General features: G+C 45.5%; 1 protein-coding gene across 1 annotated transcript in view; it reads left to right on the forward strand.

Moving 5' to 3' along the window:
• The window catches only part of LOC146866765 (kelch-like protein 33), a 203358-nt gene that overhangs the window by 75673 nt on the left and 101411 nt on the right, over nt 1-26274 (forward strand). The window contains exon 7 of the mRNA XM_085601225.1: nt 23079-24024. Coding sequence (XP_085457351.1) covers nt 23079-24024 — 946 coding nt within the window. The remainder of the gene's footprint in view (nt 1-23078; nt 24025-26274) is intronic.

Raw genomic sequence — 26274 nt, forward strand, 5'->3', positions numbered from 1 at the left:
ATAAGAGTCGAATTGGACTGGTGCAAGGTGGCCACTATAACTAGTGACCAGCATATGCCAGGCCAACTTCTCACATTGGTGGGCAGCGTGTGGGATTCCAGCTTGCAATTGTTTTACCAGAAAATCTCAATTTGAATTACTAACTGCAAACCACTAAAGGTACTCAAGGTACATATAAAGTCAAGCTTAGTATCAATAAGTTCTACTTACCTTAGAGCTGTTTGTGAAGGGATAGCACGCCCTTGCTACAGCTGAAGCTAGGTTCAGTAGGCCACAAACTAGTGTAGGTAGTGCAACACTGCATAACACTAGAATGTCCTCAAGGGATGGAGCCAGTGGGTCCACCCAGCCTCAGTACAAGGACATGACCTACTTTGACTTGAAGGCCATGTGTGTTGCAAGACACCTGAAGCAAGGACAGAGTCCCTCCACACAACACCTGATAAATCTACTAGTAGCAGATGATCTTAGACTGGCTCTAGAAGCTGGTGGATCTGGATCAGGGGGTGGGTCAATTACAGTGTCTGGGTCTGATGATGAAAATCAGGATGACCAAGACTCTGTGATTGGAGGGCCAGACCCAGAAAGGTCTGAACAGGACAGAGGAATCCTCCCTAAGAGGACTGATAGAGTGGAAGAGAGGCCTAGGTCCCCTTCAAGGGAATCTGACCATTCATATCACTCTAACAGAGAATCTGTCCATCAGAGGAACTCATACTTACATAGAGAGACCTCCTCTGAAAGAAGGTACAAGATGCTCCAGTATGAGGAAGCTAGGCTTGCCCTCAGAACAAAGCAATTGGCCTTAGATAGAGAAGCCCTTGAGCTCCAGAGAGCTTCTAGAAAAGAGGGGTTAGATACCCCTGGTGGCAGCAACAGTGTCCCTAGAGGCAGAGATCACATTCCAGACCATAGGAACCTGCCAAGGTTGTTCCTCCCTACCAGAGTGGGGATGATATCCACAAATTGATAACTGCTATGGAGAGGGCCTGTAAAGTTCAACAGGTCCCCCAGAAACAGTGGGCAGCAATCTTGTGGCTCTCCTTTTCTGATAAAGGTAGAGCCAAGCTCCTCACTGTTAGAGAAGAGGATGCTGATGACTATGAAGCCCTGAAGAGTGCATTAATAGATGGGTTTGGCTTAACCACTGAACAGTACAGGTTGAAGTTTCAGAGATACCCAGAAAGCACAGACTCAGAATTGGACTGACTTTGTAGTGCAACCAAGGCTCTAGAAGGTTGGCTGGTTGGTAGTAGAGTTACTGTTTTTAAGGGATTGTATAATCCTATCATGAAAGAACAGATCCATAATAATTGCCAAAAACAGTTGTTGCATCAATACCTGGTGGACTCTGATCTGACCTCTCCCCAAGAATTGGGAAAGAAGGCATACAAATGGGTCAGAACCAGGGTGAGGCAGAAAACCCAGAACCAAGGAGGTGATACCAAGAAGCAAGATCCTAAAGGCTCAGATAAAGGTGGGGATAAGGCAAAAGACCAGAAGTCATCACAAGGGCCCCAAAAATCTGCATCTGGTGGGGAATCACAGTCTACTAAGGGAAAAGGCCCAAAGAAACCCTGGTGCAAATTCTGTAAACAGAAAGGACACTGGACTTCTTATTGTACCAAGTCCAAAGACCAAACCACCACTACTCCAGCCCCTAAGGCACCTGTTCCCCCTAGTGCAGTCATTGGTGGAGGTGGTAATCAGAATAAGGATATAGTAGGGTTGACCCTGGGTTCTGATGTGGACTCTCGCCTAGTCAGAGTACCAACACAGGCATTGCTAGTTTGTGAGGGAGTCCTTGATATGTCCTTCCTAGTGAGCCCCAGTAATCTGGGCAAGTACAAACAGCAGCCTATCATAAATGGCAAACAGGCTTTTGCATTCAGCGACACAGGTGCTAGTGTCACCATGGTGGCATAGGATCTAGTGGACCCTGCACAGATCATCCTGGGTGAAATGTACCAGGTTACCAATGCAAGCAATGTCAGGACCAACCATAGTCTGGCAGTTGTGAATTTCTCCTGGGGAGGGGTAACCGGCCTCAAAAAGGTAGTAGTCAGTGCAGACCTCCCTGTCGAATATTTGTTGGGCAATGATCTGGAGACTTCAGCCTGGTCTGAAGTAGAATTATGGACTCATGCTGAGATGTTGGGCATACCTGCAGAGGTGTTTGCTGTGACCAGGTCATAGGCCAAAATGCATAAAGCTGAACCAGCTCTGGATCCTGAAACTATGGACCAGATGCTAATCAAGAGGAGGAGCAGTAGGGTTAAGGCTGTGCCTTCCCCTCTGTCTCAGATTCCCCTCCTGAGGGAGGAGAAGCAGATCCTGAAGAAGGAACTGCCCCAGAGGAACTTGAGCCTGATCAGGTTGAGTTCTTGGGGGCAGGGGGACCTTCCAGGGAAGATCTGAGCAAGGAGCAACAGTGCTGCCCCTCTCTTGAACCCCTCAGACAGCAAGCTGCTGCTGAGGCTGCTGGGAGTGCTAATGGGTCCCATAAAGTTTATTGGGATGAGGGGCTCCTATATTCTGAGGCTAGAGATCCTACCCCTGGAGCCACCAGGATGTTGGTAATACCTCAGAAGTTTAGGGGGTTCCTCTTGACCCTAGCACATGACATCCCATTGGCAGGATACTTGGGCCAAAACAAGACATGGGACAAGCTTGTTCCTCATTTTCATTGGCCACACATGTCAGAGGACACCAAGGAGTTTAGTTTTGTCGCTCCTGTGTCACTTGTCAAGCCAGTGGCAATTCAGGTGGCACAAAAAAGGCCCCCTTGATACCACTACCTGTGGTGGGGGTTCCCTTTGAAAGGGTAGGGATTGACATTGTTGGTTCCCTTGACCCTCCAACTGCATCTGGGCACAGATTTCTACTGGTGGTAGTGGATCATGCCACCAGGTATCCAGAAGCTATACCCCTAAGCACTACCACAGCTCCTGTGGTAGTAAGAGCCCTCATTGGAGTCTTCGCCAGGGTGGGTTTCCCTAAGGAGGTGATCTCTGACAGAGATACAAACTTTATGTCAGGATATTTAAAAGCAATGTGGAAGGATTGTGGTGTCAATTATAAATTCACTACTGAATACTGAATACTGAAGTACTTATAAAGCGCTCGAATGTCGAGGCGTCTTGGCGCTGTAGTGACAGGGAGAGCGGTGAAAGCAGATCTTAATGTGAGGTGAAAAGCCAGGTTTTCAATGCCTTTCTAAAACATTGTTTGGATTTTTGTGAGCGCAGATCAGAGGGCAGAGAGTTCCATAGTCTGGAGGCTTGGTACGAGAAGGACCTGCCGCCCCATCGCATTCTTCTTATTCTTGGCTGATATATCAGATCATGATTGGCTGACCTTAACGTACGCGATGGCACATAACGAGGGAGAAGTTTGGACAAGTCGTCTGGTCCCGTGCCGTACAAGGATTTGTGGACCAGACAGAGGGCCTTAAACTGTATTCTGGCTCTAACTGGGAGCCAGTGAAGTTCCTTGATGGCTTTGGACGTTGGGTGACGATAGGGTAGATTTAACAGAACCTTGGCTGCGGCGTTTTGGATTGCCTGAAGTTTATTAAGTTGTTTTTCACCTATGCCCAAGTAGAGTGAGTTACAATAGTCCACTCGGGACATTATCAGGGCACCCATTACAGTTTTTTTTAGCGTTGTAGGGATGTAGGGTAGAATTTTCCTAAGAACCTTGATGGTATAAAAGCAGGTGGAGGTGACCTGGTTAATCTGCGCTTTACAGGAGAGATCTTTATCCACCAGGAAACCAAGATTTCTGACCTTGTCTACAGGACTAGGACAGGTGCCTGCCTCCGGAGGCCACCAAAGGTTGTTCCAAACGGACAAGTTCTGACCGAATTCGATTATCTCGGTTTTGTCCGTATTTAATTTTAAAAAGTTACAGCTCATCCAGTTTTTTACATCAAGAAGGCAGTTTTTAAAACGCTCTGCTGTGGCTTCAATGGTCTGGGATACTGACACTATAATTTGAGTGTCATCGGCGTAAGACACTAATTGTAGGCCATGAGATTGAATTAAGGCAGCTAAGGGGATAACATATAAGTTCAATAGGGTGGGCGACAGCGCCGAGCCCTGAGGGACCCCGCCTGGGAGGGAGAATTCATCAGATTGAAAGCCTTCCCAGTGTACTTGTTGGATTCGAGAATCCAGAAAGGATGTTAGCAAAGTTAGTGCAGTACCGGACAAGCCTAGAGTTTTTAGTCTGTTTAATAGAATCGAATGGTTCACGGTATCGAACGCCGCTGTAAGATCTAATAAGATCAGGGCCGTTCTTCCACCCTCGTCCATTTTCCTTCGAATGTTTTCAGTTGCCATGATCAGGGCGGACTCTGTTGAATGGAAGGGGCGAAAGCCATGCTGAGAGGGGTCTAGGAGCTTGTTGTGGTCAACATACTTCATCATTTCTTGATTTATGGCTTTTTCGAGAATTTTAGCTGGCAAGGGTAGGCAGGATATTGGTCGGTAGTGCTTGAGTACCGTTGGATCTAACGAGTCCTTCTTGAGGATCGGTTGAATGCAGACTTTTTTCCAGCAGCTGGGGAAGTCACCAGACGTGATAATATTATTTAGCAGAGGGGTCAGGACAGCTGCCACCGTCTGTGGAATCATGTGTAATATGCGTGGCGGACATGGATCTAATGGGGACCCTGACTTCATCTGTGCAATTAGGTCTGTCACCTGTATCTCCTCTAACAACGGAAAACAGGAGTAGCTGGACCCAGTCAGGGGGGCAGTGTCATTGTTATCATTAAGCAAAATTAGTGCAGATGAGCTAAGATCATCGTACACAGTCTGAACCTTTTGCTGAAAAAAGGTTGCAATATTAGTCACGAGGTTCTGATCAGGGCTGAAGACAGTGTCGCGGGGGCTCTTGGTCAAATGAGTGACAGTTTTAAATAGTTCTCTAGTGGTATTAGAGGCTGCCTGAATTTTATTTGTGAAATATGCTGATTTGGCCTGAACTATTGCTGTCTTATATTCCTGTAGGGCTTTATTATATGCTAATTTATTTTGAGCACTATAATCCGAACGCCACAACCGCTCAAGTTGTCGACATTTCATTTTTATGTACTTCACCTCTGCGGAATACCACAGCGCAGTTACAGATCGCCTTCTAGCTTTTTTTATTTCAACAGGCGCCAGTTGATTGACTGCCTGACTGATCCAATTTTGAAATGTGATCGCTCCCCTGTTAGTGTTGCCAGTTCCGAGGGCAGGAGGGTTATTTGTAAGTGAGTCAGCCAGAAGGACGGGTTCAAATTTGTTCCAGGGCGTGTATTTTCAGGAAGTGTGAGGCCTCTACGGTGATTTAACAGGTTATTCTGAGGCAGGTTAAAGAAGATGGCACTATGATCAGACCAGGGCACTGCTTGGATTGAGGTAGCATTAATAAGGCTATTGTTAGTGAAAATGCCATCAAGGGTATGACCCGCAGTATGGGTAGGGCTTGAAATTAGCTGAGTCATGCCAAAGCTGAGAAAATTGTCCGTTAGAGTGGCCGAATCAGGATCATTGTTTGCTTCTAAATGAAAATTAAAGTCACCCAGGATAGTATAGGAAGTAGAGTCAGATGTGGATTCTAGAAAAGTAAGTAGTGCTCTAATAAACGGTGCTCTTAAACCGGGGGGGCGATACACAAGCAGGCCTGTAAATATTAGACAGTTATTATTTTTAATTTTAAAGCTCATGGCTTCTGCTTCTAGACCCAGTTCTGGTAGTGAGAGTACTTTTAGATGGGATTTATAAATAATCCCAATTCCACCCCCCACTGCTCCTGACCGATTGACCAATTCTACCAGGTACCCTTCTGGAACAGCGTCATTCCAGTCCGGTCCTGAGGTCTCAGATGCCCATGTTTCTGTTAAAAACATTAGATCAATAGCATGGTCTGTAATGAGGGCTGAAATTTCATGTTTATGTTTGACCATGGATCTAGTGTTCAGCAGGATGCACTTTAGGGAACTTTTTCCGCCCATCGAGCGGCTAGATTCACAATTATGATTATTATTGGCCAGTAGATAAGTATTGGTAGCGGGGCAATCAGGTAGGACGCATAGTTTGTGGAGTTGGGGAGGGGGATTGTTGAGCATCAGCCGATCACAGGAGGCACAGCTAGATGAGGAAGAGAGATCTGCTAGATTTACCATTTGCATAGGTTTGCAGGGGTATTGATTCAGCTCTAGCAGTTGAGTGCTTGAGTATTGGAAAGGCTGGGTTTTTTGAAAATGGCCATAATTTCCGGCGCAAGGCGCGAGGCTGGCGCGGACGGGTGCAGACGGGCTTGCCTTTGGCGCGCCTTCGGCGCACCGCCGGCGCGCCCGCTGCGCCCGTCCGCTGCGCTCCCTGTAAGGGGGGGCCATTTTATGCTTTTGAGCGAGGGAGGGGCCGAACACTGGACCGCTCGCCAAATTGACCCCCAAGATGGCGGATGCAGAAGCGAGTCACACCCCCAACAGCATCTACTCGGCTGCTAAGGGGCAAGGTGCCTGAACAGGTAGGCGCTAAGTGGCAGTAAAGAGTAAAATAGATCCTAGCAAATCAGGAAATATTAGAAAGTAATCTATGTGCCAAAACGATTTATTTACAGTGGTATTTAAAAAGCGACGATTTTTACTTTTGCGTCAGCACACCAGTCCCAGCTTTCCGCCTCCCTATCACCCACAATGCAATGGGTTAGTTGAGAGATTCAACAAAACCCTAAAGGGAATGATTAAAGGCCTCCCAGAAAAGCTTAAGCGAAAATGGGACCTTTTACTTCCCTGCCTTCTGTTTGCATACAGGGAGGACCCACAGAAGGGGGTTGGCTACAGCCCTTTTAAACTTCTGTTTGGGCACCCTGTAAGAGGACCCTTATGTCTGGTGAAGGAGGGATGGGACTTACCTCTCAAACCTCCCAAACAGGATGTGATGGACTATGTACTTGGTCTCCGCTCCCCGATGGCAGAGTACATGAAGAAGGCAACTAAAAACCTTGAGGCTAGCCAAGAATTACAAAAAGCTTGGCATGACCAAAAGGCTGTCCTGACTGTTTATCAGCCAGGCCAGAAAGTGTGGGTGTTGGAGCCTGTGGCCCCAGCAGCTCTCCAGGACAAATGGAGTGGCCCCCATACAATTGTTGAGAAAAAGGGAGAAGTCACCTACTTGGTGGATCTTGGAACTCCCAGGAGCCCCCTTAGGGTGCTCCACGTTAACAGACTTAAGCCATATGTGGACCGGACTGACATGGGCTTGCTCATGGCAACTGATGAGGACCAGGAGGAGGAGAGTGACCATCTCCCTGACCTGCTCTCACAGAACCCTGATGATGGGTCAGTTGATGGTGTTGCTTTGGCAAGCAGCCTCACTGAACAGCAGCAAACTGAATGCAGACAAGTTCTGCACCAGTTTAGACATATGTTTAGCCTGACCCCAAGTCAGACTTCCTGGTGCACCCATGAGGTGGACACTGGAGACAGTCTGCCTGTAAAGAGTAAAATCTACAGGCAACCTGACCATGTCAGGGATTGTATCAGGACTGAAGTCCAGAAAATGTTGGAACTAGGTGTTATTGAGCCCTCGGGTAGCCCTTGGGCTAGCCCAGTAGTCCTTGTATCTAAACCTCATACCCAGGGTGGTAAGAAAGACATTAGGTTTTGTGTTGACTACAGAGGCCTCAATGCAGTCACCAGGACTGATGCCTACCCAATACCAAGGGCAGATGAACTTATAGACACGTTGGCCTCAGCCAAGTATCTTAGTACATTTGACCTAACAGCTGGCTACTGGCAAATCAAGTTAGCTGATGATGCCAAGGCCAAAACAGCATTTTCAACCCCTGGTGGGCACTATCACTTTGTGGTAATGCCCTTTGGTCTGAAAAATGCACCTGATACTTTTCAGAGGTTGGTGAATAAAGTTCTTACTGGTATGGAAACTTACTGCTCAGCTTATCTTGATGATATTGCTGTCTTTAGTTCCACCTGGCAGGATCACCTGGTCCACCTCAGGAATGTTTTGGAGGCCCTGCAAAAATCAGGCCTCACTATCAAGGCCACCAAGTGCCAGATAGGGCAGAGTCAGGTTGTGTACATGGGCCACCTTTTAGGTGAAGGCCAGGTTCAACCATTGCAGAGCAAAATCCAAACCATAATGGAATGGGTAGCTCCATCAACCCAAACACAGGTTAGAGCCTTTTTAGGCCTGACTGGGTACTATAGGAGGTTTGTTAAGGGATATGGATCTAAAGTGACCCCCTTAAATGATCTGACCTCTAAGAAAATGCCAAAAAAGGTTCAGTGGACAGCTAGATGTCAAAAGGCATTTGGTGACCTCAAGCAGGCAATGTGCACTGCCCCCATCTTGCAGAGTCCAGATTACAAAAAGAAGTTCATTGTTCAAACAGATGCTTCAGAGCTGGGTGTGGGAGCTATACTGTCTCAACTTAATGATGAAGGTCAAGACCAGCCAGTAGCTTTCATAAGCAGAAGGCTGACCCCTAGAGAGAAACGTTGGTCAGCTATAGAGAGGGAGGCCTTTGCTGTGGTGTGGGCCCTGAAGAAGCTGAGGCCATACTTGTTTGGCACTCACTTCATTGTTCAGACTGACCACAAGCCCCTCCTATGGCTCAAACAGATGAAAGGTGAAAATCCTAAATTGCTCAGGTGGTCCATTTCCCTACAGGGGATGGACTATACAGTGAAACATAGACCTGGGACCCAACATGCCAATGCAGATGGACTCTCAAGGTATTTCCACTTATAACATTAAGACTCAACTGGTCAAGGTTAGTTTAATGTCCCTGCGTTTGGGGGGGGGTTGTGTAGGAGAATAGGATCTGCACTTATGTTGCCCCCACTTTATTTCTGATGTATACACTGGTTTCTGGTTATAGTCTGGTTGGGTCCCTGCTAATCAGTCTCTCTGTTCTCTCTAAATGACTGGGTGTGCATATTAGATGCACTAGTGATTGGATACTGTGGTACCTTATGAGCCCCTAGTATATGGTACCTTAGGTACCTAGGGCATAGGTACTTCACAGGCCTACCAGGGGCTGCTGCATGTATTATGCCACCCCTGGGAAGCAGACTCAATCTGACACCTCAGGCCTGCTACTGCAGCCTGTGTGAGGTAGTGTTAGCACTCCTCACTGAGGTATAGGTTCCTATATCTCACCATACACACACATATAAACCTATCAGCCACCCCTATGGCTAGCCCTATCAATCCTGAGGGCAGGGTGCTTGGTTTACTATGTGAGGGGGTGCCTCTGCATGAGCAGGACCCCTCTGCAGCTGACAGTTTCCATTCTCTGTGGCTGTTTGTGGATGCGGTTAAACCATATACTCTTAAGTGCATTATAACCCAACGGTAAATGCTAACTTTGGAATGACTGCATCAAAACATGTCGTGTTTGGTGTCAAACAACTTGGAATCATACCCCCACACCAGTTACTGGTGTGGGATTATGATCCCACCCTTCTAGAGGGGACGACATGTACCCACTGTACCAAAATGACAGAAATCTGAAAGAGCCCTGGTATCACAAAATGGATGCCACCAGCACAGACACTGGGCTGCCCTCCTACTGCTGACTGAAACTCGCAGTGGAGGAGGCCCAACAAAAGGCATCCTGTCACAGGGAGGTGTCACCACCTTCCAGACAGGTTTTAGTGTATTGGAGCTGGGTGGGTGCACTCCTAGAGTGCTTTGAAGTCCTGCACTGGGGGAGCGGTAGGCTCCCCTGTGCATATGCCAGCTCAAACCGGTTCAGGGGCTACCTGTCCCTGCCCTGGCGCAAAACTGGACAAAGGGAAGTGTGTGTAACTACCCCCTACCCTGACCCTCCCAGAGGAGTGGTCATAGAGCTAGTCCCTCCCCTATCTTCACTATAAGATAGCAAACCTTGCCATTGCAAATCAGATAACCCTGGACGACGCTCTACAAAGAAGACTCCTGGCCCTTCGACGTTCCACTACCTTTGGAAGACAGAAGAATCTCCCTTGGAGTCAAGGAGTGACTCCCCTGCTTGGCAGGCACCAAAAACCTTAATCAACGGTTGCAAACTTTCCCGCTCCTGCTGGAGTTCGAAGTCCATGCTGCCCTGGAAGAGTTTTTCCTGGCTTATCGATGGCCATTGTGAGTCCCCAGCCAAGCTGTAGAGTGTGGACCCCACGAGTGATGAGGAACAGCAATTTCCTGGGGACCGTGCACTATTGTTGAGTGCAACCCCTTCTCGACGTTCAACGAACTTGTGCATTGGACCATTTGTGGCCCAAGCCTCCAGCAGTTCTTGCAGCGAAAATCAGCAGCCTACCCCATCCCGAGTGACCGTGGGCTCCTGTGAAGCATTTCCTGAAGAGGCATCTTTGTGATCCATTGCCCGTTGGTTTGCGGGTCCCCCGAAAACTTTCTCAACAACTCAAAGGGCTCCCCTGGTTGCTCCAGGCCTGCCCTCACTTACCCTTGCTGGGTGAGTCCCTCAGACCTTGCTGGTCTGCACCATCGACTTTCTTCAGTTTACACAAGACTTGCGGTTGCCAAGGCTTGTTGGCTTCAATCCAGTTGCCGACACCGCCATCAGCTGCAGAAATTGTAGGATACTCCAAATCCAGCTGCTGGTCATCGTTGATCCCTCCTGGACCTCGTGAGCAAAGAGTCAAAACACCATCGATGACCTGAAATCACCCGACATCCTTGGTCAGCCATCTTCCTGGCCACTGGTCACTGGCAAGAGAGTTTGAACACTGTCCCTTCAATTTTCAGGTCTTCAGCATCTTGAATCCACCCTTGGATTCCACCGGACCCTTCTTCAGTCGACGCAAGCAGCAAGTCTTCTTTGGTCTCCATAGAAAACAGCGACGCAACCCGACACCAAAAGACACCTATGCACCCGGCTTCCCTGGGTGAGGTAACTCGTGCACTCCGGTGCCCTAGTGTGTGTTGGCCCTCTAATAACTTACCTTGTAAGTGGCTTGCTTGTAGACTTCCTCAAAGTACCCTAAAACTTTAAAAATCAAACCACGACTCGCTCTATTGTAATCAATAGGGAACCCGTGGCTGTGTTCACACACTGCACGCGTCTCCCGTGGGCCTGTTACTTACCTGATAACACTGCAGTAGTGAAGCCCCAGCGATTCCCCAGACCCTAGGCCTTGTCATTTTGCAAGTCGACATTCTTATACCATTTTTTTAGTATATGGTCTGGTGCGCCCCTCGGGCTCCAGCCATATTTGTGCTTAATTTATTGTGAAACGTTGACATTTGAATGTGTATCTGGCTTCTAATCTCATAAAGAGATTAGTAGAGTGTGTCTAGTAATAAATACATATATATTTGATATATATACCTGTGTGGTGTCCTTTCATTTGGTAATTCAAGAGATTATAAGGTAAAACAAGCTGCTTTACAGTCCTCTGAGACTTAGCCTGAAGGCTGTTCTCCACAGCTACCACTAGGATAGCTTTCTTTAAAAGGTTGTCTTAATCCTATCTACCATAAGAGTCGAATTGGACTGGTGCAAGGTGGCCACTATAACTAGTGACCCGCATATGCCAGGCCAACTTCTCACAATTGGCATAAAGAAGCAATAAGTACATCCAAGAAGGAATACAATATTAGACAAGTTGGTGAATTGTTTTTACGCCGTCATTCTATTTATGTAAGTGTTCAAAGTTTTATGAAGCTCATTATGATCTATCGACTGGAACAAACATTTCCCCGTTGTTCCTCCACCACAGAATTAACTTGGGACCCGAAAAGCAGCACATTAGAAACTGAAATGGTGAACAAACGGTTATCAAATGAACCACTTTTCTACATGTGCAAAGCAAACTTTGCAATTCTTTTTTACAATCTTACAACATCTTTATCTAGTAGATGAATTGTATTCATTATGACCTTCTGGTACCGCTCATCCTGACAATTAGTTATAGAGGGGAAAAAATATTATCTTGTGGGTTATACCTAATTGATTTAATTACCTAACCGTGTACATGGAGATACATTGTGGATGATTATCTAAGGCAATACTTTCCTGAACACATTCACTGGCAAATAAGTCATTCAGAAGTTTGATAATCACTTCTTATATTACCTTCTCAAACATTTTTATCTCTTGCCATTTCGATTAATGAACAATTCCCTATGTTGTCTTTCCAAGTATCATTGCAAAAGGTATAATGATGGCTAACCCAAGTTATTACTTCAACTCTACAAGGCTTCATCAATTTATCACTCTTCCAGCAAATTACACATTCTGTAAAGCAAACATCTATACTCATTTGATTGCTGGCCACCAACATAGATCCTGGATGTGTCTTTTGGTGAGAGACACATCAAGGAGTCCTTCCTGGCACTGCTGAATATTTTCTTTTATCCATATCTAGTAGTAGATCAATCTTATCCCCAGTAGAACAATCTTATCCCCATAGATTAGTTCATCCTGCACTTTGAAAAATGCTTTAGAGTCTCCCTCCACTTCACAGCAAATACAAATTATCTCCCAGAAACATTAGGAAGGGAAAACGTAACTTTCTGAAAGTTACTTCCCTATCAATCTAATAAAAATCCAACTTCACCTTTGGATTGAATTGTTGTTTAATTATTCTTCTAGCTGGTCTAATTCCCGAGATACAGTGTCAGGAGTTTAATCTGTACTCTGGTGTCCTACATAGGGCAGCTAGGCTACCACAGTGAAAAATCACTTTTGGGTGCTTATCACTTTAATGACATGTTAATAAAACATGTCCACATGTCCTAATTTTAAATACCATGCACCCTGTCTTGTGGGATATTACACTTACATAGAGGTGAACTATAAATAGTTAAAAGGTAGGTTTTGACCTGTCAAGGATTTGTTTTCACAGGTCAAATTGGAGTGTGTATCCTGCCACAGTAAGTCTACAATAGTAGATCTGAATCCATGTTTTACCCTGTCACTGTAGGGGATGGCATAACAGATGCTGCAGTCTACTAGTTACATTAAACTAACAGATCCTGTATGCATTTTGTACCATATCCCAGGGACTTATAGGTAAGTTACCTATACTAATTAGGAATATGCCAGTTTGGCCATGTTTAAAGGTAGAGCGTAGTCACTTTACCACTGCTTAGCAGGGTTAAAGTGCACAGATATCTAAATTTAGCAACAAATATAGGGTTCAGCAAAAGATAAAGGACACAGAAAAAGCTGCTTTCCTATAGCCTTGCTATGAATGAGGGAGTTGCAGCCATTTAGGAACCCACAAGGAGTTTCCTGCCATTGACAGAAAATGCAATAGATGCAAAAAGAAATGTTAACAAGCTGCATTTAGTGGTTAAGTATGGGAATGGAGATTCATCAAATTCACAACTGATACATTTGCGACAGATAGTGAAAAAAGCAAACTGCCATCTACCATTATTAAAGTGGGTGGAGTTGAAGAACACGTGATGTTATATACATGTGTGAAGTATTCTAAAATAGGATACTCACACAGGAGCATATAGAGATCACCAAATAAACTTACTAGGATTTATATTGATGGAGTTGTAGGGGCACATGTACTAGAGGGAATCTGTGCATTGCAGAAAAAGATAGATTTTTAGAATCAGGTTAATTCATGAACATCAACCCCTAGTTTATATTCTGGAGGAAAAAGAGGACATGGTGACTGAAATAAATTATGGACAAAAATATTAAAGAAAAATACAGTGCACTTTTGCAGTGATTACTGTGAGGCATATATTATGAAATATGCCCCTCAGTTACTAAGGAAAATTGAGGGTATATACTACATCATTTGTGTGACAGAAAAATAATAGGACCCATTGAAAAAATTCTCATTGTTTTCTCCTGGCAATAATTCAAAGAGTGCAGGAGATTTACTCCTACGCAATGGTCTCCAAAGCCTGAATAACATATTTTGCATGGATCAACGTCCGTTATGGAGTAAACATGAAAACAATTCTATTCTGGAAGATACCACTGTATTCTTAAATTTGGATTTCACAATTCCTTCCCCTCAGAACTTAAATGCTTTTGTTACTCCAGAAGGCTTCTTCCAATACAAATGCATGCATTTTGGGCTGGACAGTGCTTCATTAGTTATTCCAACATAACATGAAGGAATCTTTTGAGGGCTCAAAGGGATAATATATGGTGAAGATCACAATGAGCATAACCATAATTTGAAGAAAGTTATAACTATTTTGATGCAATTGGGTTTAGAAATGAGTGGGTAGGGTTGGTACAGGAACTTTACCGCATTGGTTAATGTGTGCCCACGAGTTATTCCTACCCTCTAGCTCATGCAAGGCACAAAATGTGGCATCTCATGGCACCCAATTCTGAACACTAGAAAGAAGATCAGAACAGTACTGAACCTGCTGCCTCTGACCTGGGAAGATCCTGAAGGACTTTTCCCACTCTCATTGACCTGCTTTCTCATGTACCCAGGACAAAGAAGTGGACTCCAAGGGCCATAAGGTTGACCTCCTGTTCAAGTAACAGGCATACAGCAAGTTACAAGAGGCCTTTCCTGCAACTGATCAGTGACAAATGAACCTGGGCTAGGCCCTGCTGCTGGCCTCTGCATAACACTCTGTGAGTCTCTAAGTACCTTCCTTGAGGTACTGGGGGCTTTACAAGTGTACTTCTGTGTTGGATTGGGACTTAAAAGATGAAGGGGATGATTTAAGCTTTGGTGGACTTTACTCCTGCCATGGCGAGAGTATTCCGTCCAACATATTTATAGATGTCTGCTGCCATTGCAGATATTTCTAGCATCTCCAAGAACCACTGTCATGGCAATTCCTGGAAATGCATTGTAAGTTTGGCGGACAGTTTCGCCAACATGACAGAGCCATGCATCAAACGTACAATTTGTGTTTTTGTTTTCAAAAATAAAATCCTAAAGCCAGAATTTCTTTTTTAAAACAAAAGGAACAATACCCCCCTCATCACTGGAGCATTTTCCTATTGTGTGGGGTCATTTAAAGGTTTCACTACTCCTTACCAGCACGTTTTTCATGGCAGTCACGGGCAGGGAAAAATGGCTAAGTGTCCGCCCAGTTCAATTACAGTGGGCAGACACATGGTAAAAAACTCGACAGCCCTCACTCTATTGGGTCGTCAGACATGTGTATAGGTGGTGGAGCTAGAGTAGTCTTTGCTGTCTATACACTGAAAGTCCACCAAATCTAAACGTGACAGGCCGACCTTTAGCTTGACAGAAAGGGTACTCTGTTGCCATTGCGATGGAGTACCTTTCTTCCAATAAATAAAACAGGCCCTAAGTCAGAAAATAAAATCTTCCACCAGGATGAATGTGGTTTGTAGATAAAATCTGCGCTCCATCAAGGTCAGCCTCAAATAATATAATAGAGAGAAGAAGGGGGGACTAGGAGCAGATAAAGGTCCAGTACCCATACTACAAAACTGTGATCAATTCAACAAGGAGAGTACTGTTCCTATAAATAAAGGAGACTAGGTTATGAATAGGATGCCAAGGACAATCGTCAGGATTGTCTCTTGCTGCCCTCACACACCCCTAGGGATGTCATGCTTTATCATTGGGTGGGTGCTCCTCATCAGGGCGGCAATGGAATGCCCTAAAGTTCAGCCGAAAAGTTACTTTGGCAGAGATCTTTTTGATGTTAATGCCGTCTGATGAGTGCAAGGATGTCCCATAGTGGAGTGGTAGTGATTGTGAAAAAAGTGAAATAAAATTGTCTAAGGGATATCAAATCATTCTTTAATATAAAGACTTCCCTGACAGAATTAAAAAACAAAAATGATTAAGGCAATTATGGGGTTATACTGTACTTAAGTAGCTCAATATGTGTATGTGAGATAAAATTTGGTCAACATGTTTCGTATCCCCGTGGTCTGAAAAGGATCCATGACGCTTCTTAAGGACCAGAAAGGAAATGGGCCTACCCCACACCTATAAACTGTTATACGAGGGCAACCCTCTAGAAGGGAGTTACCTACTTTTTCAAAATTAAAATGATCGTCCAACCCAGTAGATTGAACAATTAATGCCCCACAGTCAGGACAGAGCAGAGGAGGGTAGGTCTTCCACACTCTTTGTGTGCATGCAATCTAGCAGCTATGCGCTAACCTCTGCCCTGACTGGAATTTGAAGTAAACAAAATTGAAGTCAGTGATTGGCACACTAATTCACCTAATTCAATCAAAATTAATTAACAGTAGGCACCCCTGCAACATTCATCTGTGTCTTGTTATAGTAGTGAAATTTCAATTACACCAACATAATTTGCATAATTTCCTGTGTTTCATGTTATGCTTTTTATGAGTAATTCTTTAAATGATGCCATTATGCCTCAAGGCATAATTAGAGTAGTTTGGATAAAAAACACTATCGCAGGTGCACTGGAAGTACCCGAATACATCATTTTAGCTTGTAGCTCTTGTGTATTTTGCACTTTTTCTTTTTTTAGCATGAAGTGAATTTTCACACCAATCAAATTTGAGAGTGAGTTCATATGGAATTCTTTAACACGAAGGCCGAACTCAGCGCCCTACTAAAGAAACCTACAGCGGACCCCACCGACCTCAAGAATTACCGCCCCATCTCGCTCCTCCCGTTTCCAGCCAAAGTCATCGAGAAGACCGTCAACAAGCAGATGGCCGCCTTCCTCGAGACAAACGGATCCCTCGACCCCTCACAGTCCGGCTTCCGAGCCAATCACAGCACCGAGACCGCCCTCATCGCCGCCACCGATGACATCCGAGCCCTGATGGACAATGGAGAAACAGCGGCCCTCATCCTCCTAGACCTCTCTGCGGCATTCGACACGGTCTGCCACCGCACCCTAGTACGGCGCCTCAGCAACATCGGAATCCAGGACAAGGCGCTGGACTGGATCATCTCCTTCCTCGACGGAAGAACACAGAGAGTCCGCCTACCACCGTACAAGTCAGAGGCCTCCGAAGTCACCTGCGGCGTCCCTCAAGGATCATCTCTGAGCCCCACCCTCTTCAACGTCTACATGAGCCCCCTCGCGGCCATCGTACGCAAACACAACCTCAGCATAATCTCCTACGCCGACGACACCCAACTGATCCTCTCCCTGACCAACGACCCCGCCGCCGCCAGATCCAACCTGCACGAAGGGATGAAAGAGGTAGCCGAGTGGATGACGACCAGCCGCCTGAAACTGAACTCGGACAAGACGGAGGTCCTCATCCTGGGCTCCTCACCCTCCGCCTGGGACGACTCCTGGTGGCCTCCCGCCCTGGGCACCGCACCCAAACCGACAGACCATGCACGCAACCTGGGCTTCCTCCTGGACTCCTCCCTCTCCATGACCAGGCAAGTCAACAACGTCTCCTCGGCGTGCTTCAACATCCTACGCATGCTACGGAAGATCTTCTGGTGGATCCCCACCGAGACCAGGAAGACCGTCACCCAGGCCCTCGTCACCAGCCGACTGGACTACGGCAACGCCCTCTACGCCGGTACCACCGCCAAGCTCCAGAAGAGACTCCAGCGGATCCAGAACGCCTCAGCCAGACTCATCCTCGACATCCCACGAACCAGCCACATCTCCGGACATCTGAGAGACCTTCACTGGCTCCCCGTCAACAAAAGAATCACCTTCCGCCTCCTCACCCACGCACACAAAGCCCTACACGACCAAGGCCCGAGCTACCTCAACAGCCGAGTCAACTTCTACGCTCCCAAACGCCACCTCCGATCAGCCAACCACGCCCTCGCCGCCGTCCCCCGCATCCGAAGAGCGACTACAGGGGGAAGGTCCTTCTCCTACCTGGCCGCCAAGACCTGGAACTCCCTCCCTACCGACCTGCGCCTGACCCAAGACCACCTCTCCTTCAGGAAGAAGCTGAAGACCTGGCTGTTCGAGCAGTAGCGGCACCCCCCCTCCCCCCCCCCCAGCGCCTTGAGACCCTACGGGTATGTAGCGCGCTTTACAAGTGTCACTGATTGATTGATTGAAGGTCAAAAATAAAGAAAAATTTCCTTGTGACAAAGTTTCTTCATGACAATTGCTAGTAACAAATATTCTTCAGATTCATGGATGCTGCCTTTTTCACAGATTTTTGTCACTTTTCCTGGCTGTTGCTCAAAAGAGTTTAAAAATGTAATTTTAAGATTCTTTTGTTTAATTTTAAATAACTAGATCATATTACTATCATCTTCAATCTTTACATGGAGCAACTTGGTGCCCTCCTCGTAGACAGCATCAAGATTCTCCTCTCCTTCAGATATCCAACTCCTCAAACACTGTTTGCACATCATCCAGACCTAGATATCCAGCACCCACCTGAAACTCGACCCATCCGAGACAGAATTCCTGTTATTTTCCAAGAACAACACACACAAAACAGTACAAACCTGGCTCATAGACATATATCTTAATGGCTTTGAGCCACAACTTGCACCGAATGCCACCTCTCTTGGATCCACCCTGCACACCAACCTCACCCTCAAGGTACACATTGCCAAAAAACGAAGATGGCTTGCTACAAGCTCTCTCCTCTAAATACGTGCAGCCAGGACACCATCCCACTGCAGACTAAGAATTGTAAAAAAGAAACAACAACACAGCAGGTCTTTTTTCTTCTATGCACCCAGGATCTGGAACAACATCGCCCAATGCTGCTCCAATAAACTAACACTCACCTTTCTAAAGAACACTACATCACAATGCTTTAACTGTCCACAACTCAGCTTCCTTTCTAGTTACTTATTGACTTTAAGCTTGTCTTTTATCATGTACTCTTTTCCGATGGCTTTTCCCATAGCTATATTTCATAGAGCCCTAGGTTTTTTGCCAACTATCTATCTATCTATCTATCTATCTATCTATCTATCTATCTATCTATCTATCTATCTATCTATCTATCTATCTATCTATCTATCTATCTATCTATCTATCTATCTATCTATCTATCTATCTATCTATCTATCTATCTATCTATCTATCTATCTATCTATCTATCTATCTAGATGCGATCAAGACCGCTGGTCTGTCGAAACGCATTACCAATAGATTTATGAAGCAATAAATCTCCTTTTCTGCATCTACCTATCTTCCACTGGTAATGCGAACACAGGTACGGACCGCAAATGTGCAGATTTCAATAAAGTGCTTTATTTTGCCAATTCAGTCAGCATGACGCCTTTCGGCTGTGTTTCCACAGCCTTGATCACATCTTTATATATATATATATATATATATATATATATAGATATATATACATATATATAGATATATATATATGGTTTCCAAAGTCCTTCAGAATGCCCAATGATACAAGCAGCAGGAACAGACCACTCCGTGGCTATAAGGTAAAGTGCTTTATTTTTCATACGACAGCATGACGCGTTTCGACCGGAGAACCGGTCTTGATCACATGACATGTACAAGGGTCATAGAGTTTAAATAGCCGTGAGTGCCGCCAAAACTACCAACCATGTAATAGAAGTAGAAAACATACTATTAGCTAAAATCATTTGCAGGTCGAGTCAGTAATATTGAGAAAGAAATATAATCCATGCCATCAATCATTAACCAAACAGTCTAGAACAATAAATATAAAATACAATAATAAAATGTTGAATTAATGTATTGAACCCCTATAATCAGTAAAAGCGGGAGAACATTAAAAGATAATATTTAAGTAAATAAAGAATCCTTTAAAATATTTTATATCACGCTGTTATAAATACTGAAAAAAGAATAATAATCGGGGAATAAAAAGGCTCTTGGGCAAGTGCCCCTAGACTGTTTGTAAAACAATGGTTACATGGAAAACAACTCAGACCTGGAAAACCAAAACTGGTTGTCAGTTGGACGAATAGTAGCAAATTCACATAAAAAATATACAGTGAGTAAAATAGTGCAGATGCCTACAAGCAAGAAAAGGTTAAAATAACAGAATAACAATACTAACCTGAGCTCAACATTGTGAGAATAATTAATGCAATATAATGTGGGAATAGTCCAGATACCAGAAAATAGGATGAATGAATTCATTAATGTAAACATTGGCGAGAGCAAAAAATTACAGAATAAATACTCTAAAATGAATATGAGTAGTGAATAATCCTAATGAGAGACATAAGAAACTGGACAAATAACTGCAATAAATTTTAGGCAAAAAAGGTTTGGAGACAATAGTGGAATAACATCAAGACCATAAAGATCACCAGCTATGAGGATAACATAATCAAAAGCACCCCACCAGCATCAGTCTAAAAACCGCTAAAATCAAAGATAAAACCAGTTAAAACGACACACATGGAGTAAAATTGATCAGGATAAGAACATAGCTGGATAAGAAAAAGTAGTATAAATACTAAATACTTATATTAGATACTATATATATTATCTACTGGCGGTCGCCAGTAGATAGTTATAGTTAGGACCGAGTTTCCATAGGAAATCTGAAAATTCTATTTTGAATAACTTTGGCACCGGTTGACGAATGCTCGCAAAATTTTCAAAACTAATGGGGCGCTCCGCTCAGCTCCTACCCTGAAAGTCTCGGGGTGATTGGTCAAGCGGGGTCCGAGAAAAAGGGGGGGTCCCAAAACGCGTTTTCCCCATGCATTTTTCCATAGGATCTTTAGTCGCAGCTACAGCCCGAACGGCTGAACAGAATTAGGTGAAATTTGGCAGAGAGGTAGCCATAAGGTCAAGGAAGTGCCTTTTGCAGGTCTAGTGTAAATCTGTTCAGTATTTCCTGAGTAGATAGCATTTAAAAGCATATATATATCTATACGCGCGCAGGGTGCGCGCACCTTGCGCGCACCGTGCGAGCACCCTAACGTGCGCGAGCGTAATTCTGATTGGTGGTTACATGTTAGTCAACGTTCGAATCGGTCGAAATCAGGAAGTGTCGGCCGCCATTTTGTTTGTTTTCAGTGCGAGAGTGAAAAAGGAAGGTGGCGAACGTGAAAAGAGGGCAGGGTAGAGAGTTCCTGACCCCCTAGCCTTTGTCAGGGGGTCCCTTAAGGACCCCAAAGGCAAAAAAAAAAATGTTTTTTTTAAAATCGCGGGGGTGCGCGCACTGTGCGCGCACGGTGAAAAACACAAAAAAAAAAACTCGCGGGGTGCGATAAACGTAGTTTATTGTAAAATAAATATATAAAAAAAATACTAATACATAAATAAATTAGCATTTAAAAAACCGTACAAATTCACTGAAAAAACCATAGGTTTCACACACGTTATAGTTAGGAATTAGCATTGAAAAAACCTTGCAAATTCACTTAAAAAAAAAAGGATGGGGGAGCTGGCTAGGGCCGCAGGGGCCTTGAGGCTCCCCTGTGGTCTTCATGCTGCACACTGGGTGTCCTGGGGGAACCAGGAGATATGGCCAGGCCCCAAAGTATGGGGTTCCCAGGGCTGAAACCAGCCCAGGGAGTGGGGCCATACAGCTGCCCTCCCCATTGAGATAAGGCAATGGGATGGGGTCCCTGGGGGTGTATGGTCCCAAGGAAGGGATCTACACAGCCCCCCTCTGACTTTAATTAATGTATTTGCGTGGGGGTGGTGGTGGTCCCCAGGGCCCGGGGGTCTGCATTGCCCCAACATAATTCTTAAGTTAGCTTTGGGGAGGTGGTGGTCCCCGGGGCATATGAAAGCTCTAGGAGGGGGGTCCATGTGCCCACTCTCCTTAGCTTAAAATCAAGCCCAGTGGATGTGGCAGTCCCTGGCGCTCTTGGGGCTCAATGGAGGGAGGTCCCATGGCCCCCTCCTTAATATCCATAAAGCCCCAGGGATGTGGTGTTCCCTAATATAAGGGAAAACAGACGGCAGAACAATTAGCAGGAAAGGCAAAACAGAGGGCAGAAAAATGAGCATACAAGGCAAAACAGAGAGTAGAAAATTAGCATAGGAAAGGCAAAACAGAGCAGAAGAGGGCAAAACCAGAGGGTAGATAAATGAGCAGGAAAAGCAAAACAAAGGGCAGAAAACAAGCAGAAAAGGCTGAACAGAGCAGAAGAGGGCAAAACAGAAAAACACTCAGACACTGACACACCCACTCACACACCCACTAACATTCATGCACCCACTCACAGACCCAATCAAAGACTCATGCACTCACAGACCCACTGGCAAACTCCTGCAGTCACTCACAGACCCACTCAGAGACTCATGCACCCACTCACAGACCTACTGAGATACTCATGTACCCACTAACAGACCTGCTCAGAGACTCGCACACATACTCACAGTCCCACTCAGAGGCTCCCACACCCACACCCACTCACAGACCCACTCACACACTCACACACCTACTCACGGACCCAATTAAACACCCAAGACCCACTCACAAACGCACTTAGAAACTCACCTACCCACTCACAGACCCACTCATAAACTCATGCACTCACTCACAGACCCACTCAGATGCACAAGCTCACTATCAGACCCACTCATGCACTCACTCACAGACCCACTGAGAAACTCATGCACTCACTCACAGACCTACTCAGAGAGTTACACACCCACTCACAGACCCACTCAGACATTTACACACCTACTCACACACCTAGTGATACACTTATGCAGCCACTCCCTGGCCCACTCAGACACTCACACACCCACTCACTCCATTTTACTATTAGTGTACTAATAGTTTATGTGGCATGCAAAGAATAATGTATTGTGCAGATACAGTCTTACTGCATGCACCGCTCTAATTCAAATACCAGTGTATTGCAGTGTCATAACATGCTATATTCCAGTCCTAAACCTTCACAAAGAGTCTTGTCATATTAAAACCCACATTCCGAATTTATTAATTTACTTTTATTGTAAAGGTTACAGTGTGATGCCTTAAAATGTGCATCCGATCATATGCTCTGGTAAAGTAACAATATAGAACAAACCTTACAGCCTGCCAATCAAACCAGTGTCAAGACATTAATCATTTGAATCCCCTGACACGCCTCACTCCATTGTCTCAAACTGAACTGTCCTCAACTTGAGCATGTAACCATAATTTATCTAACTGTTGTATGAGCCTTACTTCAAGTCTACCATTTTAGTTTGATCAAACAGATTTCTAATTATTTTCCTGTATTTTTCCAGTGCACCGTGCAGCTCTTGCGGCTGGGAGCGACTTTTTCCATGGGATGCTGACGAGTGGAATGAGAGAAGCAAAACAGGAAACAATCGATCTGAAGACTCTCTCTATTGCAGACCTTCGTCTGTTCATTGGCTTTATCTATTCTGGTATCATTCAGGTCAACTGGGACAGTATCTTTGAAACTACGGAAGCTGCATTGAAATACCAGATGCAAAGCATGCTGACACTGTGCTTCCAATTCCTGCGAGAAGAGATGAGTCCTGAGTTTAGCTTGGATGTGATGGCCCTGGCTGATGCCTATGGTTTTCAAGATCTCAAGGGCTTTACTGAGGAGTTCATCCTGAGGAACTTCAAACAGGTGGTGGCAGTGCCAAAATACCAGGACCTTACAGCAGACCAGCTTGTGACCTTCCTCAGCAAAGATGCTCTCTACACAACCACAGAGCTTGATGTCTTCTTATCAGTGGTCCAGTGGATCAACACAGACCGCAAGCAGCGCTTGTCCCAAGCGGCACGGGTCATGAAGTTTGTGAGGTTTCCACTAATGACCAACAGAGAGATGAGGCAGATTATAGCTGTTGATTTGATGGACCCGTCAGGAAAGTGCTATGAAGTCCTGGAGGCCTCCCTTCTGAGCGTCCCCAGAGGACCTTCTTTGATCAGCCAGCTTCCATGCCGCGTACGGTTTCCAGACAAGGTTCTGATCATTATTGGAGGGGATAGCCTCAATGATGATCTCTCCAACAGAAAACCCAGCAAGGAATTGTGGTTTGCACACAAGTTCATCACGGGAATTGGTCTTGTGAAGTACATTGAGTGGCGCAAGCTGATTTCTCTTCCAGAAATGCCACGTTTTCGCCATGGGGTGACTACACTGGATAACAATATCTATGTATTTGGGGGTAATTTTTACTATGGCAAGCAAGATGTCCTGAAGACAGCTATCAGGTAAACCAAACCTGTGAGGTTGCAGATGGCCACCAGCCTCCAACGTCCTCTCTCTGTCATACTGTGTAGCACTAACTCAGAGTGAGATATGCATAACTACAGTCTAGAAACTACTCTCTCTCTATCTCTCTGTGATTAGCCAGATGGTTGAATATTTATAGTGAACAATCAGATGATCATTTTTCTTTGAAAGTATGAAAAACAGTTCCTTTCTTTGTTTTAGTACCAGAATAGAATGTATTACAAAATGTAGAGGTTGTTTCCATGCTGGCATTGGACTAGGGTGCTGTCCTGCCTTTGTGGTTCTAAAGACATGAAAGCCACAAACAGTTTGCCACAAATAGATTCAAACCAGGTGGTTCAAACCAAACTTAATCAACTCCTATTGGAAAAAGTAATACACCTAGGCAGATCTCATGGACTTGGCACTTTGAAGAGGTAAGCTCAGGATATTCCAACATGTACATAGGTATAATCTTTCCTAAAGGCTATTTCTAGACTGTGAGCATAACTATCTGTAGGTTCCATAGTGCTTACAAGGAGGTATTAATGAAAGTAGCTACTATGGGAAACAGGTAGGGGTATATTCACAAGAACGTGTGATAACTACCGCAAGAGTAGCCTAACGCAACTCTCAACATCACAGCCCAACGCGGGAAAATTACGCCGTGCAACCAAGTATTCACAATGCAGCGTTAGCATGCGATAGTCACCAGATAACGCGTCAAATGGGTGAGCAAAATCCAATGCCACGCCGCAAAAATGTGAAACACGAATGCAAAAAAACATGCGACAAGGCCAATCACGGTATAAAAAGTTGCAAAAACCAGCCACAGGCCTGCAAATACCACGCGTCTGGTGGAAAAATGCACCACAAAAAACACAGAAACAACACACCAGAAACAAGCCAAAGCACGTAGCAACATGGATGCAAACTGATCCAGCGCAGAGGCCAATGAGAACCCCACAACCCCCACAGACCACCAGCAAGGAACAACGGGGTCAGGGAAGGCCAAGGAGAAGAGGGAGAGGAAGACGGGGTGCAGTCTGCAGGGAAACAAGACCAGCTTCATAGAGGAAGCAGAACACAACCAGCAACTGACCCACAATCAGACCACCTTGAATGCAGCTGGAGTGTCAAGGAGGCCAATGGAGGAAGCCAAGAGGCGCTAGCATGGCGTGAAAATCTAAACCAGGCACTAAGCTGCTGCCAAAACGAAGGCAGTAAGGGTGACAGAAGATGGGAGTCCTGCACCACAGGAGGAGCTGGAGGAAACGGAGGCAACAGTCAACAGTGCGGAGCCAGTGCAAGGAGTCGGGAGTGCGGACACAGCTCCAGAGGACCTGGCACAACATCAACAGGGTGAGTAAAGACCAGTGACTGGGGGACGGGGGAGATGGGCACAACAGCACACATGCACAAATAAGCTAAGCACACTGCACACCCACAATGACCCAGGATCATATCCCTCATTCCATGCACAAATAAGCTGAGCACACTGCACACCCACAATGACCCAGGATCATGTCCCTCATCCCTGTGGCACACTGCAGCACACACACATAGCAATAACAGCACATCCACATTGATGACAATGTGGCAGAATGTGCAACCCTGACACTGCAGAACAGAGGACACAACTGACTCCGCACACGCGCAGAAATAGGCCTACTACATCTGACAGAGCTGGAAAATGTGAAATGGAAATCTACGCGTACAACCTCACATCCGTCATGTAGTCCAAATGTACACTGTCCCACATCTAAATCCTGCACCACCCAAACAGTCACAATGTACATTGTCACACAGTCTGCATGTAACCAAGAAAAATGTGCCTTCATACATGTCAACACAATGTCAACATGCATCTCCCCTTCACATTGCAGAGGGACACACAACACTTCCAGCAGAGCACAGAAGACCACACATCAGTGATGCCGGAGAGGTCCACCACACCTTTGACACCGACGCCCTACAACAGCCCATGAATATCACACACAACCCAACACAAGGACCAGGCCAGCCAAGCTACTTAGAGGAGAATCCAGCCCCTGCAACAGACCACACAGCATGAAGCATCCGCAAGCATGGCTGGCTCACAACACCCCACCGACCCACACATGGCACCCCAATGCCAGGTGTCAAAACGCCAAAAAGCGAACTAGACCACATATGTGGGAGTCTATTACCCTTCAGGGACAACCTACACCCCACAAAGGTGACCCACACTGCCATAGAGACACATGCAG

This window comes from Triturus cristatus, chromosome 1_2 (assembly GCF_964204655.1).
Source record: "Triturus cristatus chromosome 1_2, aTriCri1.1, whole genome shotgun sequence".
NCBI lineage: Eukaryota > Metazoa > Chordata > Amphibia > Caudata > Salamandridae > Triturus > Triturus cristatus.